Below are 17,791 nucleotides of genomic sequence, written 5' to 3'. Positions count from 1 at the left end.
AGCCCTGGAAGACGGGGCGGAGGCAGCCACGGGGAGTGTCTCTGGCAGAGGGAACAGCAAGTGTAAAGGCCCTGAGGCAGGAAGGCGGAGAATACCGGAAAGAGTGGCAGGGGACTGAAGCTAGATCAGAAAGTCTCTTCTGTGGTCTTCCCTGGTGGCGCAGTGCTTAAGAATCTGCCTGCCAATGCAGGGGACACGGGTTCCAGCCCTGGTCCGGGAAGATCCCACATGCTGTGGAGCAACTAAGCCCATAGGCCACAACTACTGAGCCCGCACGCCACAACTACTGAAGCCCGTGTGCCTAGAGCCTGTGTGCCACAACTACTGAAGCACACGTGGCTAGAGCCCGTGCTCCGCAACAAGAGAAGCCACCGCAATGAGAAGCCTGTGCACCGCAATGAAGAGTAGCCCCTGCCTGCCACAACTAGAGAAAGCCTGCATGCACGGCAACGAAGACCCAATGCAGCCCCCAAAATTAATTAATTTAATAATTTTAAAAAAAGAAAGGCTCTTCTAGGTCACGGTGAGGGGGGAGCAGGACAGCGGTGTGATCTGGGTCACACAGATAAAAGATTGCTCTGGAGCGAGGGTTCGCAACTGGGGAAGTTTCTGTCCCCACGCAGAGGACATCTGGCAATGTCTAGAGACATTTTTGATTGTCACAAATGGTAGGGGGATGCTGCTGGCATCTGGTGGGCTAGCAGAGGCCAGGGATGCCCCTGAATATCTTACGGTTTACAAGATGGCCACACCCACACCCCATAAAACCAAGGATGTCAAGTACTGAGGTTGCTAAACTGCTCTACAGGCAATGTGGTATGTTCTTCAGCAATGCAGGGTGACCCAGCGGGGTAGAATGCCTTGGTCTCTTTGTTTCTCCCTCCCTCCCTCCCTCCCCTTCTTCTTCCCTCTCCCCCACCCCCACCTCGCTCTCTTTCCCCAAAGAAACTTCTTGGCCTTGAGACCTGGGTCGCTGTCAGCACTGGTCCCTAAGGAGGACTGGGGAGTGTTCTCATTGCCTGCTCTCGCAAAGACTCACTGATGACAAGGACTGATTCATGGACCGAAGGCTTCCCTCTGGCTGTAGCATGAAGAACAAATCCTGGGGTTTTTTTCCCCTTTCCTTTCTGTGTTTCAAGGGCTCCCAGCTAATGGATGACGAATCCTGTTTTGAATTTACACTTGGAAAGAAGTGGAAAGTGGGGATCTTGCGGAAAGATGGTAGAGAATGAAATGGGATCAGGGGAAGTTCTGCTCCCCAGGTTCATCCCAGGGGACACCTGTCGGCTGGAAGCAAATGGGTCCCATGAACAGAAATGGGTAGGATTTGCACTGGTCCATGCTGGTCCCCGTGATCATTCTGAAGCCAAAGGTGAAGAATGTGAATAGAAGCATCAATGAGCTTATCGAAAGGCGCTGAAAAGTTACATACAGGCTGACGTCCTTGTCACTAAACTGGCGCGTATACTTTTAGATGAACTACAAAACGATCTCGTTACAGAAGCAGGCTCAGGACCAAGTCTCAAATGTGGGGCAAGACAGGATGTGATCAGGGATAGACAATCCTCCAACTTAAGGAAACAAGAGCATTACGGAAACAAGAATCCAATCTCGGTAGCAGATTCTGTCGTGGGACAGGCATCAGGTAGAATTTCTCCCAGCCTTTCAGCTGGAAAGGCAGCTTTCAGAGGACCGCTGTTTCAGAGAATACCATCCAGGCTTTTGAGTGGCACATCTAGAATTAGACACCCATCCTTTAGGCAAAACGAGAACTAGACCCCACGTGTATGGTGGAACTGCACCCTGCTCACACACACACACACACAAGGTAATCAATAGCCAAAAACATCTCAGGGGCTTCCCTAGTGGCGCAGTGGTTGAGAATCTGCCTGCCGATGCAAGGGACACGGGTTCGAGCCCCGGTCCGGGAGGATCCCACATGCCGCGGAGCAACTGGGCCCATGAGCCGCAACTACTGAGCCTGTGCATCTGGAGACTGTGCTCTACAACAGGAGAGGCCGCCACAGTGAGAGGCCCGCGCACCGCGATGAAGAGTGGTCCCTGCTCGCCGCAACCAGAGAAAGCCCTCGCACAGAAACGAAGACCCAATGCAGCCAAATAAATAAATAACTAAAATGACTTTAAAAACAACAACAAAAAAACATCTCAGGAACTTCAGCCGGATTTGGTGCTGTCCTTCAGAGACCAAGACCAGTCTTTGAAATACCCTGGTAGAGTCAGCCCAGCAGCCATTTATGGACGCGTTTGCTGGGATGAAAAGAGCAGGGCTCACGACATTCCCCATGTCCCAGCTGGGGATGCTGCGGGTGTGGCCCACGCCTGAATCATGCCACACGGGCCAGTGGCCAGCTGCTCTGTGAACAGGGGCTGCCAACAAAGCCTCGAAGGCGATATCTCCCGCTCCGAGGCAGGGCGTCAGTGAGCTCGGAGGAGTGAAGAGCCTCAGGTGGGGCGTGTCCCCTCAGGAGCCTGATTCTTCATGCAGGAGCTGGATGCATCCGTCGTTTCCGGGGAGCCACCAACAGAGCAAGTGTGTTAGTTACACATCACGCTGGTTTCAGAGTTCAGACACCCAGACTCACCTTCCCAGATGTCCTCCTCATGCTGGGAGGGAAAGCCCACTGCTATTGGAAGTGTGGTTTGTCTCTTGGAAAACCCAGTAAAAATGACCCTCAGATTCCACAGGGTACGTGAGAGGCACTTCTAGAGCCTGAGAGTTATGTAGATTTCAAAGGATTGTTTTTTTACTCCTGGTTTTTATAATTAATCTCTATTGTATCCATAGGGATTATGATTTAGTGCGACACAGTGCTACTGTATTTGGGGCTCTTGATGATGTAAGTTTAATTATAAATAATCATTAAAAAAAAAAAAGAATTTGCTAATCCCAAACTCTAGTCCTCAGTATGTCTGTGAGTCCGCTTCTGTTTTGTAGATAGGTTTGTGTCATAGTTTAGATTCCATATATAAGTGATATCATATGGTATTAGCAGATATAAACTATCATATATAGGACGCATAAACAACAAGGTCCTACTGTATAGCACAGGGAACTATATTCAATATCCTGTGATAAACCATAATGGAAAAGAATATATAAAAAAAGAATGTCTATACGTGTATAACTGAGTCACTTTGCTGTGCAGCAGAGATTGACACAACCCTGTACATCAACTATACTTCAATTTAAAAAATTAAAAAAAAAAGAATTTGGCAGTATTGTCATGTGACTATAGTTGTGGAAGCACAAAGGTGTGTTCTTATTACTTCCTCAAAAAACAGAAAAGATTCCATCTCACTACCATTGAAAGGTAAACCAGGTATGATAAAATCAATTTTATGTTTTGTTTCTCAAAGTTATGTAAGATTTCAGGAAAAAATTCTGATGTCTTAAACTAGCAGCAATGTTCGTGCATGGTACATGATTCAAATTAGTAGCGTGTACACCCACATTTTCCAGCTGACACGGTACTGTTTGGTCTAATAATAATCTTATACTTTCATTTGTAGGCAAGAGGGAAGGTGTGGAAAGCAAACCATTGAGAAGCCCCTCTCTCCAAAGAAAATCTCACATTAGAAACATGTCTTCTTTAAGAATGAAAGCCAGGGCTTCCCTGGTGGCGCAGTGGTTGAGAGTCCGCCTGCCGATGCAGGGGACACGGGTTCGTGCCCCGGTCCGGGAGGATCCCACATGCCGCGGAGCAGCTGGTCCCGTGGGCCATGGCCGCTGAGCCTGCGCGTCCGGAGCCTGTGCTCCGCAACGGGAGAGGCCACAACAGTGAGAGGCCCGCGTACCGCAAAAAAAAAAAAAAAAAATGAAAGCCATTTTTTTCAGTCAAAAAAATATCTTTCTGCCTGCATCTGTTAGGCTCAGATATACATGCCCCAGATCAGATTGTGCTTTTTGCCCTAAGGCAATCCCTAAACTCCCTGACCTCCAAGGAGGTAAGAAATGTCTTTGGGGATCTGGAAGCTGTTTCAGCTAGCAAGGTAGCGATCTTCCCAGCGGGGTATACACACAGAACTCCCTGAGGCGGTGGCGTGTGCTTCAAGTCTACTCATTTTGATGAAGGTGAAGCTTGGCTCACGTTGGGATGTTCTGTATTTAGAACAACCAAAAGCATTATAATTAGTGAAGCTGATTTTTTTAAAAGTTTAACTGGAATGTTTTCAGGGACAAATTTTTCAAGTTACACTGAATACAATATCCAGGTAAACTGGTTAGAACTGGTGCACACTATTCTCTAAGATAATTAAAACCTATCTGAGTCATGTCACGAAATATTTATTCCATGAACAGCCTACCCTCATCTCATGTCACCTTATAAAACGTGTGGTTTCTACCTGTAACGATAACAAAAACTTGTTAATGTTGAAAAATTTCAGGTATCAACTTAAAATGAGTTAGGTGGTGGTACAAAGCTTTTCAAAATGGTTTTGGGGTCTCCCAAGCAAAAGTGTTTTAAGATGACTATGATATATGCCACACACACACACTCATTCAGACTTCTTCCATCTTAGCTAGTTTCAAGACTTATGAAAAAGTGTTTTAGCCATTTTCTAAATCGTAAAACAGAGGCTAACGGGAAAATTCATTTACTGCATCATAAGTACACATATTAAGCTTCTTGGTTAAGGTCCCTTGTCTTGGGGAGTAGAGCAGAATGACTTTGCTATTTGCTAAGACTTACTTGTAGTCCAGAACAGGGCTATCCAACACAATAACAGGTCACAGATGTAATTTAAAATTTCCTACTAGCCACATTTGTCGAGTAAAAATAAACAAGTACAATTACTTTTTAATATTACACTTAAGCCACTGTATAAAAATATTACCATTTCAGCATGCAATTCAGATAAAATATTTTAGTGAGGTATTCCACATTTTTTTCACATAAAGTCTTCTCATCTGGTAAGTATTTACATTTTCAGCACAGCTCGATTCAGACTATTCACAGTTCAGATACTCATTAGCCACATGTGGCCAATGGGTACCATTCTGAACAGCCACCCCTCAGACGTCTGTACATAGTTCTTGTGCGCCTGGCAAAAACCTGTATGCTCACATCGTTCGGTCCCATTTCTGTCCATGAGTTCAAGCTGGTTAGTGGTCTTGTTCAAATTTTCCACAGCTTCATTGTTTGTCTACTTGATTAATTACCGAGAGGGAGAGGTAATAAAATGTCACAGTGCTTCCGGAATGTGTCAATTTCTTCCTGCAGTCCTGTTAACTTTAGCTTTATTCCTTCCGGGACTATGCTGTTATGTGCATCCCAGTTTAGAACTGTTTCATCATCCTAGTTGTTCCTTTTTCCTCTGTGATGACATTTTATTACTGAGAGTGCTTTCTGACTCAAAATCTCTTTTGGTTGGTGGTTAATGTGGCTAAAAGATTTCTCTGAGTTCTTTGTCTGGTGTATCTTTTCCATCCTTTTACTTTCATTTTCTGAGTCTATTCATTACATGTGGACCTCGTGTATATAGCATATAACATCCTTTTTTCTTCTTAATTCTCTTGGTGCTAGAGAAAATTCTGCTTGTTCCTATTTTTTTCCACAGCAAAACGTATTTAAAAACGTATTTCTTAACGATTTCCCTCAACCTAAACCAACGTAAGGTAAGCTTTTAGGTTTTATTGACTATACATTCCACAGTGGGAGTCCTGACATGAATCAAACACTTCCCTGGTGCTGGTCCATTTCATCCTCAAAGCCACCCTTTGATTTCACAGAAAAGGATACTGAGGCTCAAAGTCACTCAGGTGTGAGAAAAGAGCATGAATCTGAGTCCGGGCTCATGTGTGTGACTCCCAGGGGTCCCCGCTTAACTGAGGGTGCGTCTTCGGGGGACACGGGTGGTAGAGTTCATGGAAGGCTTCCCCAAAGAGGTAATATCTGGTTAGGTCCTGAAGGATGAGTAGGCATTCAAGCCCCATTCAAAGTGGGCGAAGGGTATTCTGGGCAGAGAGATGGAGGCAACAGAGAGCTTGGTGTATTTAGGTAGTGACGGTAATGGTAGCTAATATCTGCGGAGTGCTTACTGTGGCCCAAACACTGTTCTAAGCACTCAACGTGTACCTCTTCCCAACCTCAGCACTACTGACATTCTGGGCAGGTTAGCTCTCTGCTGGGGAGGCTGTCCTGTGTATTAGAGATCTACTAACATTGCTGGCCTCTACCTACCGGATGCCAGTCCCCCTCAACCCAGTTGTGACAACTAAAACTGCCTGCCAAATGTCCCCTGGGGGACAAAAATCATCCAGGTTGAGAACCACTGCTCTACTCCTGGACTGCACTATTTCATCTCTTACAGGTGAGGAAACGTAACTTGTCCACATTTACACAACTAGATTGGTCATCCGAGGATCTGAACCTCCATCCTTAACCACCACATCCGACAGCAGCAGTCTCCTGCCCGAGCTGAGTGTTCACTGGGGCGCAGATAACAGGAGGATACAAGAAAGGAGAGGTAGGCTAGGAGCAGCTCAGGAAGGGCCTTGAATACCTGGCCTGCTCTGTTCCAGGCTTTCTGCCCAGTGATGCTAGGGACCCAGATGCAAATCCAACCAAACCCTTCTCAAAAAGCACCCAACCCGGGACTTCCCTGGTGGCGCAGTGGTTAAGAATCCGCCTGCCAACGCAGGGGAAACGTGTTTGAGTCCTGGTCCGGGAAGATCCCACACGCCGCGGAGCAACTAAGCCCGTGCGCCACAACTACCGAGCCTGCGCTCTAGAGACCCCGAGCCACAACTACTGAAGTCCACGCGCCTAGAGCCTGTGCTCCGCAGCAAGAGAAGCCACTGCAATGAGAAGCCCATGCACCTGAAGACCCAACGTGGCCAAAAGTAAATTAATTAATAAATTTTAAAAAAAAAGAAAGAAAAAGCACCCAACCCAAAGAGATGCTGAAACAGAGGCAGCCACAACCCAAGGTGACAGGGCCTCTGACAAAGTAAGGGACCAGGGGCGTGGGAGCCCAGAGGTGGCTTGTTAACCCAAGGCAGGGGAGAAGGGATCCTGTGGACTTCCTGGGGGAAGTACATCCAAGTGGCTACCTGGAGGAGAAACAGGAATCAGTGTGGCGGGGGAGGAGGAGTGAGGGTTGGAAGGTCTTCAGGAAGGGGAGGGAGCATGTGCAAACACCTGGCAGAAAAAGTTATTTCTCCAGCAAAGGTGGGGACCTGCCAGAGGTGCAGGGGTGAGAGATGAGGCTGCAAAGTCATCAGGGGCCAGGTCACAAACACCAGGCTGAGGGACTCAATCTTCACCCTCTAACTGACAAGCAGTCGACACCAACTCAGTCTCTCCCCTTAGAAACTAAGTTAACATGTTACCACTGCTGCCCCAGGGGAGTGACATAAGGAACCAGAACACTGCCCTCCACTCTTTTCACAGCTCTTGCTAAACACCAAGCCCTGTCTTGAACGCTTTACATATATGAAATCATCTAGTTCCTCCAACAGCTGCTCTTATTATCCCCTGAACAGAGGAAGCCCAGAAAGGTTAAGACACCTACTCAAGGTCACACAACTAAGCAAGTGGCACACGGAGTGACGCGGGCAGGCTGGCTTTCACATCCTCTTTTTTTTCACTGAAGCCCAGTTTAAGACGAACCTTTTTTTTTTTTTAAACTAACTTCTCACTCAATATGTGTGAGTGAGTGGTGTGGAGATCCGCTTAAATACTCAAATAAAGAAACTTTCATAGCGAGGGACTAAAACCAACACAGCAACACCTGAATGTATACTAATTTGGGGATAGAAAACCAGGCACAGCAGAATGCCACTTAAGCCAGGGCCCCTCAGCCTCGGCACGACTGCTATTCGGGGCCCGGGTGATTCTTCGCTGTGGGAGGCCATCCTGTGCAGAGTATGCTTACCAGCATCCCTGGCCTCTGCCTGCCTGATACCAGTCACACCCTTCCCCTTGCACCCCCGTCGTCACAATCAAAACTGTCTCCAGACATTGCCAAATGTTCTCTTGGGGATAAACTCACACCCAACTGAGAACTGCCTTAGCTTATCTGTAGGTTGCCTGAGATTTTGAAATTCCCAACTCACGGCTTGCTTTAAAAGAAAACTTAGGCCTAGCCCCCCCAACCCCGAAAAGGCAGCCATGCCTGGTTATGAGACTTTAATGGACGAAAATTATAAAAGTTTATGGCTTGGTCGATAAACACTTTGCTGTTAACTCATTTATTTTCACACACACTCTGTAAGGCAGGTACGATGATTATCACCTCCATTTTACAGACGAGGAACTTGAGATGGTGCAAGGGAAGTGCAGAGCACCGGTGTCTGGCACGTGCCAACTCCTTATTAAGTGGCCCCCACCCCCCATGCCCTGGTTAGCAGCACCTGTGATCTCTGGGCTCCTGCAGCCCCTGACATCTGGAACCTCCACATCAAACTGTGTCGTCCTTATCTCCCCAACCAGGCCTGGTACACCTGTGTCCCAGAGAATAGGACCTGGCACACAGAAAGCCTCAGGAAATGATTAACAAATGAGTGAACCCGACGACCAGGCTTCAACAAATAGGTCCAGACACCCAAATGTCCCCCATCACTACTCTCTCCAGAGCTTCACAGGAGTACAGACAAAAGGATCTCAGAATATAACATGCAGGAGAGGCGGCAATGAGGGGGCTGAGGGCTTGGACCTGGGGATCAGGGCTCCGGTAGACTCCTGGGAAGGTGCTCCGTTTTTTGGTTTGGGGGGACTTGTTCCCCGGGGAACCCTCCGTCTTACGGGTCTCACGTGCCCTCCATCCCGAGTTCTGCCTTCAACTCCACCAGGCAGGAGGCGTGAGCACTGGCTCCTGAGCCAGGTGCGCGCATGTCTGCTCACCGCGTTTATGCCCCGAACCCGCGTAGAGAACCGCAAACCACTACTTTTCGGCTCCGCGCAAGCATAACGGCCCCAGCGCGCACGACGGCGGTCCTCAGCCGGGGCGCACACCCGCTCTCACGTCAGTGGGGGCGCGCGCAAGAACCCAAACTGTATCCCCGATCCTTGAAACCGGTCCACCGCCCTCTCTACCTCTCCCTTTCGCACCCCTATCCCCTTCGTACCCCGCCCTGACGCCTCTCCACCCCCACCACAAACTCTACCATGCTCCCACAAGAGCAGAAAATCTAAAAAACATACATCTGTGGAATAAACCACAGCGCGCAGCGCAGGTCAGCACCCAAATCACACGCCTCACCAGCTCCTGCGCAGGCGCACTCGGAAATCGAGCCGCACTGGCATGGAGCACTCTGGGAACCGTAGGCGGGAACGAAAGACAACACCGCGAGGATCGCCGGGAGTTGTAGGCCCAGCTTGTCCGAGAGCCGTAAGCGCTCCAGGCCGAACCGCCGCACGGGCACCTGGGAGTCATTCGCGGGTTGACCCAAAGCTTTCTGGGAGTCGTAGTTATCTTACCTGCTTCCGCGTTTTCTCTGAGCCTGGACCGTCCGGCGCGGGCTCTACTCAGGTGAGTGCCTCCTCCCGCGGCGGGTCGATCTCGGCCCTTGGTCGTGCTGCCGTGGAGGAGTTGATGGTCTCCATATTTCTCTCCCACGCATTCGGTAGGCATCCCTCGGGAGATGGCACTCCCCTCCGTGATCCCCCCAAAGCCGGTCTACCGCCGGCCCTCCACGCGGGAGTGCCCTAAGCCTCTGGTGTCCCTGCTGACCCGCTTTGGACTCTGCCGGCCGGGTCTGACTCCTTGTTCCCACCGCCCAAGCTGGGTGCGGTAGGAGCGCACCCTCTTCTGTCCTGATTACAACCTTAGAGTGGTCAGGGCTGGCCTTCGGTGAGAGTCAGACGGCCGTGGAAGCCCAGAGGAGGCGCCAGACCCAGGCCAGAGTTCTGGAAAGACTTGCAGAGCAAAAGACCTCAAATCTTGCCATGCCCAAAAGAAATTCCAGATTCTTTGCCATAAGCTTACTCCTCTTACAATATTTCCCCAGTCTTCCCTAACCCCCACCACCTCTTTACTAAATGGTCCCGCTACCCTTACAAGTGCTCAAGTCAAAACAAAAGTTGGAGTTGTCCTGAGTCCTCTGTTTCATCCACTGCCGTCCCCCAAGACTTGGCAGAGTCCCATCTACTCTGTCTCCGGAAGCGATCCAGAATGTGACCACTTCTCTTCAATTCCACTGTCTCCACTCTGCTCCGAGCTACCACTGTTGCTTACCTGGATCACTGCAGGAGCCTCCTCACCGGTCTGCCCATGTCTGTCCTTGCCACTCTCCACCCCTCTATTCACACGCAGCCCAAGGGATCCTGTTAAAATAGAAATTAGATCCTGTGACTATACAGCTTAAAACCATCCAACGGTTCCTGTTTCACTCAGAATAAAGTCCAAGCTCCTCACCCTGCCAATCTCCAAGCCCCCGACCCTCTCCAGTCTTGAACCACCCACACACCTTCCACCCAAAAGAACACAGACAGGACCTGCCCTTTCAGGTCCTTTGCATTTGGTATTAACTCTATCCGGAAAATTCTTACCACCTTGATCTAATGCCTAACTCCTTCTCTTCCTTCTGGTCTGAGCTCAGAGGGTAACCTATTTATATCTGAAAACTATTTTGGGTCGGCCCCTCCACTAGAACTTAGTGCCTGCAACCCTTCCTGTTTTACTCCCTGCTGTGTCCCCAGTGCCTAACCAATGTTGGGCACTTTGGAGGCACTGAGTGGATATCTGTTGAACAAATGAATGAAAGCTTAAACTGAGACTTGAAGGTGCCAGGCCTGCACAGCGCTGAGGGAAGACTGTTCCAGACAATGGGTTTACTCTGGGCACTATTTAGGCATTCTGCCGGGAGGCAACGACCCTTAATCTGGAATCCACGTGTAACCCGCCTCCCCTCTCCACCCATCCAGGAGAAGCCAACCCTCCCGCCTCGCCAGGACCCCGCGATGCCCGCCCCGCAGTGCGCCTCCTGCCACAAGGCGCGAGCCGCCCTCCGCCGTCCGCGCTCGGGCCAGGCGCTGTGCACCACCTGCTTCTGTGCCGCCTTCGAGGCCGAGGTGCTGCACACGGTGGTCGCGGGCCGCCTGCTGCCGCCCGGCGCCGTGGTGGCCGTGGGCGCCTCGGGCGGCAAGGACTCCACTGTGCTGGCGCACGTGCTGCGCGAGCTGGCCCCGCGCCTGGGCATCTCGCTGCACCTCGTGGCCGTGGACGAGGGCATCGGCGGCTACCGGGACGCGGCGCTGGCGGCCGTGCGGCGGCAAGCAGCACGCTGGGAGCTCCCGCTCACCGTCGTGGCCTACGCAGAGCTCTTCGGGGGCTGGACGATGGACGCCGTGGCCCGCAGCACGGCCGGCTCCGGCCGCAGCCGCTCCTGTTGCACCTTCTGCGGGGTGCTGCGACGCCGGGCGCTAGAGGAAGGGGCGCGCCGCGTGGGAGCCACGCACGTCGTGACGGGTGAGCGCAGGCGCGGCACAGAGGGGCGCGGTGGGAGGAACGGGCGCATGCGCGGGCGAGGGGCAGACACTGTAAGTCCACTGAGGCGCATGCCCCAGAGGTCGTAAAGGAGACTGCGTGTATCCTAATTGGAGACGCTAAAAAAGGAGGAGGGGCTGTGCATGCACACTGAAGGTTCATAGTATGTGCATGTCCTTAGATTGGGCATGGTAAGCTTTTGAGTCACTGCCATCATCTTTGTACACACACGCTGGCAAATAGAGGGGTGGTAGGGTACTCTCTAGGGGCTAGGGCTGTGGTTCTCTGCACTTTTTTTTTATGACATTGTGTCCCTTGTCACAAAAGGAGGGGTATGAAGGGGCATCTCCCATCAGAAGCATCTAGTCTGAACGCAACTGTGTCCTTTTCTCTATTCGCTTCTCCTCTTTGATAACACTTTCTCTGTACCAATCATTACTTAAACAAATAATTGTTGACCATTTATTGTGTGCCAGATGCAAGCTATATAGCCTAGAACAAACTACCTAACCTTGGTTTCCTCTTTTATATAATAGGGATATTAATACTATCTAGGTCGTAGAGTTACTGGGAATTGGATGAATTATGGGAATTACGTATGACGCACTTAGACAAGACACTGAGAAACGGTAAACATATAAATGTTTGCCGTTATGATGATGCACAACACAGTCTCTGCTCCTGTCCGTTTCTCACATACGTAATTATAACCTGATTATAATTATTTCCTGTGCCACTAAGGAAAATGACACAGGAGGACCTAGTGAAGGGAGAAACGTGGGGATTAAGGAAGCGTTTCCTGAGTGAGCGGAGACCTGAAGCCGAGTGGGTAACTAGGTGAAGGGCAAAACGGGGGTGGGAGAGGTTCTGAGCAGAGGAAACAGCTTATGCAAAGGCCCTGAGGAGGGAAAGTATGGCCGACTTGAGAAGCCGTAAGACCGGTGCTTTCCTATAGACCCAAGTATAAGGTGACAAGTTGCAGAATAAGCAGAGATTCAGCTTCAAATTTATGGTGACTGTCGTGTAACTATGCACTTGCTTTCTCCCTGGTCCTTCTAAATACCATAATCTGCATTCCCAGAGGCACCTGTGTCAACAGCCCACTTGAGCATCTCCATCAAATGCCATTTTGATGTCTGTGCGGTCTGAAGTACACTTCACTAGACTGAAATTATATCTGCAGCGTAAAGCAGTGTTACTCACTACCTGAAAGGGCACCGAGCACAGAGCCTGGTTTGCAATAAGAGGGGGGCAAATGAGGGCATCCCAAGTTGCTCCACGGGAGCCTGGTGTGTTCCCCTCTCCTTTCTCGCGGGGTTCACCCGCAGCCTCCCCCTGGCCGCCCACGGTACCGCGGGGTCTCCTCCCGCGGACCCGCCGGCCCCCGCGCCCCCTCCTCACCGGCTCGCGTCTCTCCCCCAGGACACAACGCCGACGACATGGCGGAGACGGTGCTCATGAACTTCCTGCGGGGCGACGCGGGCCGGCTGGCGCGCGGCGGGGGCCTGGGCTCTCCGGGCGAGGGGGGCGCCCTGCCGCGCTGCCGCCCGCTGCAGCTGGCCTCGCAGAAGGAGGTGGTGCTGTACGCGCACTTCCGCCGCCTGGACTACTTCTCCGAGGAGTGCGTGTACGCGCCCGAGGCCTTCCGCGGCCACGCGCGCGACCTGCTCAAGCTGCTGGAGGCGGCGCGGCCGTCGGCGGTGCTGGACCTCGTGCACTCGGCCGAGCGCCTGGCGCTGGCCCCGGCCGCGCGGCCCCCGCCCCCCGGCGCCTGCTCCCGCTGCGGGGCGCTGGCCAGCCGCGCGCTCTGCCAGGCCTGCGCCCTCCTGGAAGGCCTGAACCGCGGCCGGCCCCGCCTGGCCATCGGCAAGGGCCGCCGGGGGCTGGACGAGGAGGGGTCGCCGCGGGAGCCACAGCCGTCCGGACCCCCGACTTCGGAGCCCATCCCCGGCTTCTAGAGACTCCAGTTCTCCGCTGGGATCCGACGATGTGGGAGTGCGGGGCCGCCTGTAAATGACACTGTGAAGGAACCCGAGTTACCTTAGCCCGGGCTTCGGTGTGAGGTTGGGAAGGGGTCGGAACCCCTTACCTGTGGTCCTGCAGAAGCTGGGGCTCTGGGCTCCTGGGGCTGCGGAGGACTCCTGGGTGTCTGGGGGACCCCTGGGCCTCAGAGAGGAGAGAACTGTACAACTTTGCATTCCTGAGCGAGTGGGAATTAGGGGGCCTCTTGCCTGTACCTCTGTGGGGCCCTGGGCGTGCTCAGATAGTCCTAACCCTTCTTGAGCGCCTACTGTGTGCCTCATGTTTCATGTTTGCCTGCAGTGGGATAAGCAAAACCATGTAACGTGATGGGCACGTCAGTTACAGCAATCGTGATGCTTCTGTGTGAGCGCTGTACACAGGGCAGGCCGTCTCATTTCATCCCCAGCATGATCTCATTGGCTGTAGCCTTGTTACCGAGGCCAAGCTCGCTCTGCTCCCCGCACCACAGGCCAATAAATCGGAGAGGAAGTGTTGAGGCAAGGAATACGACTTTATTCGGGGTTTGGTTGCCAGTTTCTTTCACAGCACAGAGAGGGCGAGAAGATGAGGAAATAAAGTAAAAAGGCCATAAGTTTTGCAAATATCTCCTGGAATGGCCAGCCTCGGGGAGGGGTTGTGTTAATTTCTTCTTTCTTGCAGCCATTCACAGGTGGACAGGGTCCGGATGTTTCCCTGAACAAAGGCACTTTGGTTTAACATTCCGGCAGAGGGGCAGGGTTCCCCGAGGCAGGCCATTATGTATAGATAGTATCCTTTCAGTGAACAAAGGGGGCGGAAAGCAAAGGTTAAAGTAAAAGAAACAGATCCCACACGTAGTCAGGATTGACTCTTCCCTGTTACAGCCTGAGGCCAACTAGCCTGAGGTCACCTCGCTGGAGCCCCAACTAGGGGCTTACACCCAGGGCTGTCTAGGGCTCCTCAAGACAGTGGATTTAGTCCTTACCCCCAATCTCTGTGTGATGGGTGGGGAGCCGCTGGGTGAGCTCCCCAGACCTCAGATTCTAGAGGCAAAGCTGGGTGAGCCTGGGTCAGTGACTTAACCTCTCTGGTCTTCCATTTCCTCCACTGAAAATGGAATCAAAGCCTCCTAGCGAAGCACTGTTGTGAGTATTTGGTAATGGTGTCCGACTTGGTTGTTCGTATTAAAGTTTGGCCACCAGGGGGCTCTGGGTTGCAGGGTTGCCTCCCTGCCAGTCCAGACAGGTGTGAGGCTCAGAAACCTCTTGCCTGACCCCTGGGGAGACTTGGTGTCCTCGGTCCCACCTCCGAGCTTTGCTGGGCTGGTCCCTTGTCAGGAGTGCCCTCCTTTCCCATCTTCTGGCTCACATCCTCCAGGGGACTCCCAGAAGCCTCCCTGATTCCTCCCATCTAGGTGAGGCTGTCTCCTTCCCAGAACCAGCAGCCATGAAGTGGATCTGAGTCCACCTGAGCATTTTGTGGTGGAGAAGGTGCAAGGACGCAGAGCTTCTGCATCTTCACGACCATAAGGTGTGTGTTGGGGGGAGGGTGACTCAGAGACACCCCTTGCCAGTTGTTGGGTGCCCTACCCCGTCAGGATTCTCTTGTGCCCAGATTCCAGGGTCCCCAGGATATAGATGTCAGGTGTCTGGGTCAACACTGGGGCGGGACAGAGAGAACAGGAGCTCAGAAAAGTATGACACTGGGATGAACCTCACGCCATCTCCCAGTGTCCTGCTTGCCCCCATCCTGGCATCTCTGTTGCTCACAGAGCAGTCATAGGAGGAGCTTCTCAAAGAGATGGAAAAGGCCCACGGTCCTTGATCGTCCCTTGCAGCTTTTGACCTGGTCTGTTTGTGGGCATAGGAGGATCGTGGTCTATGTTGGCCCCTTCCATAAATCAGAAGATAGAGTCACGTGTTGCAGACCACTTACCCTGCACACTCACAGCCAGGGAAGTGGCAGCAGCTTGGACTTGGATGGGGCAAGTCTGGGATGACTGACACCACCAGATCAGTTCCTTCTATCTGGAGATCAAGGGCAGCTTCAGAAGCAGCAGTCATCCAGAGACTCTTTCTGGACTGGACTGCCCCCACTCCTCCCTCTTTCAGGAGCTCCCCTTCTCCCCAGTGATGACCAGGGAAGTAAAGGCTGAGCTCTTCTCATCCCAGGTCTGATGATAACCTGTCAAGGTGGTTCCTTCCATCCAACTCTCCACTCATGTTGCCTCCCCCAAGTGTCCATCTCCATCCCCTTCAGAAAATGGAGGGACTGTGGTCTCTCGCTGCTCTCCTCAAATTCTCTCAGAGCAGGGGAGTGTGGGGGGCACAGGACCTACCTGAAACAGAATCTTCTCAGTCCTGGCTCTTAGCCCAGGCCTGATCACACAAGAAGCTTCAACAAGGGATGGCTGACCTCAAACTCACCTGCAAGGGGCTCCTTCTGGTCAGAGGCTGAAACGGAGCTGGGGTGCTGGGTCCAGACCCAGAACTGGGCGTGATGTGCAGGTTTCTGGTGTCAATTTCAGTTTAGAAAGCCACTGGATTTGCATGTGGCTCTCAGTCCATTCCCAGGTTTCCCATGAGCCCTGCACTCACACCTGCAGAATGAGTTCTAACTTCTGTACAAGCCCTCCAGCCTCAGAAAGTCTGCCCTCCTTATGGTATCTATCGAAGCTTCCTCTCCTTACCACACTATTACTTTTTCCAGACCTCGCCTGGCTTCCTCTGCACTTCATGATAACTCTCTCCATGCTGTGTTCCACTGAGGCCACAAGATCCTTTCCCCAATCTGAAAATTTACCGTTCATGGAGAATAAGGAAAACTTAGAATTTATTTCTGTGACCCATCAGCTAAACCAGACTTCTGATTCCTTTATTTGAGCTGAATCAGGACATGGCAGAGCACCAGGCTTAGAAAATGGTCATAAACCACGTTCTCCGTCATCCAGAGTTCCATGACAGTATGAGAAAGGAATTAAAAACAAGAACAAACTAGCAACCTACTGGAAAGTGAGGGGAGAAAGGGGAGGAATCTGACACAGGGAAGATTTTCTGCAGGGGGTAGAGTCAGCCCCGAGGGGCAAAGAACTGTGAGAAATGCATTGTGTCTCTGAAGCTAAGTCCCCTCTTCCCTAGGATGAGGAGGTTTTCAGGGGAGACTGAGGAGTTGCCTGTCCCCTGATAAGCACCTCTGTCCTGAGGGACAGAATGTCACGACTCCCATTCCTCCAGCCCTCTTTCCTCTGCAATTGAGACAGGTCAGGGATCTGCCCCCAGGGGGCACTCCAACCACCCTGCCAGACCCCGGGGAAGTCCTAGCTGAACGGTTGACGCTGTCCATGGTTCTGGATCATAGCTGGGCACCGAGTTCAGGAAAACCCCAACTCCGTCAAGGACCCCAGTCCACAGACACAACAAGGTCCTGAGCCTCAGGCCAGCAGGGCACCTAAGTCGGAGGGGCTTTGGAAGGCTTTCTTTTTTAATTAATGTTATCATAGTATCTAATTTTGTCTGCTTTTACATTTGACCTTCTCTATCCTTATAATTTAGACGCATATATTGTAAAGAGCATACACTTGGAATAAGAATCCAGGCTGACGCTCTGTTTTTAACGGAAGCATTTATCCAGTATCGTCAATGTAGGTACCCCACGTTACATTTTATCTTCTATATGTGCCACCAATTTCACATTATTTTATCTCTCCATTCTTGTCTTCTTTTGATTTACTACGTTCTTGTAGGATACTTTTAAAGACTTCTAGTTTGTAAGTCATACATTCTGATTCTATTCTTGTCGTCATTACCATAAAATTCCTGCATGCATAATTAACCTACTAAAGTAAATGAAAACCTCTATCTCCTCCTGGATAATCTGCAGATATTAGGAAATGTAAAGTCCACTTACCTCCCCCCTCCCCCAGCTTTGGACTTAGCTGTTGTTATTGTCAGGAAATCTTTTTGAGTTTTTGGTCGCACCCCACAGCATGTGGGGTCTTAGTTCCCTGACCAGGGATTGAACCCATGCCCCCTGCATTGGGAGGCAGAGTCTTAACCACTGGACCTCTGGGGAAATCCCTACTGTCAGGAATTTTTAAACTATCTTCTATTGTTATTCTACCGGTAGAGAACCTCTCGTGTATTTGTTCTAAATTGTACTGCTTCCTCATTTTTGAATCATCTTTACAGAGTATAGGTTATAAAATTATATTTCAAGACAGTATTTGCTTTCTTCTGCTCTCCATGGTGCTACTTGATAAGTAAGTCAAACTGCTCTTCTTTGGAAGGTAATTGGTCTTTTTTATATATAAATTTATTTATTTAATTTATTTGGCTGCGTT

At 51.1% G+C, this 17,791-nt stretch overlaps 1 protein-coding gene and 1 long non-coding RNA gene across 2 annotated transcripts; one reads left to right on the top strand and one right to left on the bottom strand.

Moving 5' to 3' along the window:
* Window positions 1–4,785: 4,785 nt before the first annotated feature.
* LOC137214930 (uncharacterized) lies at window positions 4,786–9,381 on the bottom strand. The gene is made up of 2 exons (XR_010939089.1): window positions 9,168–9,381; window positions 4,786–5,977 (listed from the first exon to the last, which is right to left on the bottom strand). It is a non-coding gene; the product is annotated as an uncharacterized lncRNA (long non-coding RNA).
* Window positions 9,362–17,779, top strand: LOC137214845 (cytoplasmic tRNA 2-thiolation protein 1). Its single transcript, XM_067719178.1, has 3 exons — window positions 9,362–9,495; window positions 10,890–11,433; window positions 12,874–17,779. Exons 2-3 carry the CDS (start codon window positions 10,926–10,928, stop codon window positions 13,407–13,409), a joined length of 1,044 nt encoding a protein of 347 aa, XP_067575279.1. The 5' UTR covers window positions 9,362–9,495; window positions 10,890–10,925; the 3' UTR covers window positions 13,410–17,779.
* Window positions 17,780–17,791: the final 12 nt, after the last annotated feature.

This window comes from Pseudorca crassidens, chromosome 20 (assembly GCF_039906515.1).
Source record: "Pseudorca crassidens isolate mPseCra1 chromosome 20, mPseCra1.hap1, whole genome shotgun sequence".
Lineage (NCBI taxonomy): Eukaryota > Metazoa > Chordata > Mammalia > Artiodactyla > Delphinidae > Pseudorca > Pseudorca crassidens.
The sequence above is the reverse complement of the archived record's forward strand: the minus strand, read 5'-3'. Positions and strand labels throughout refer to the sequence as shown.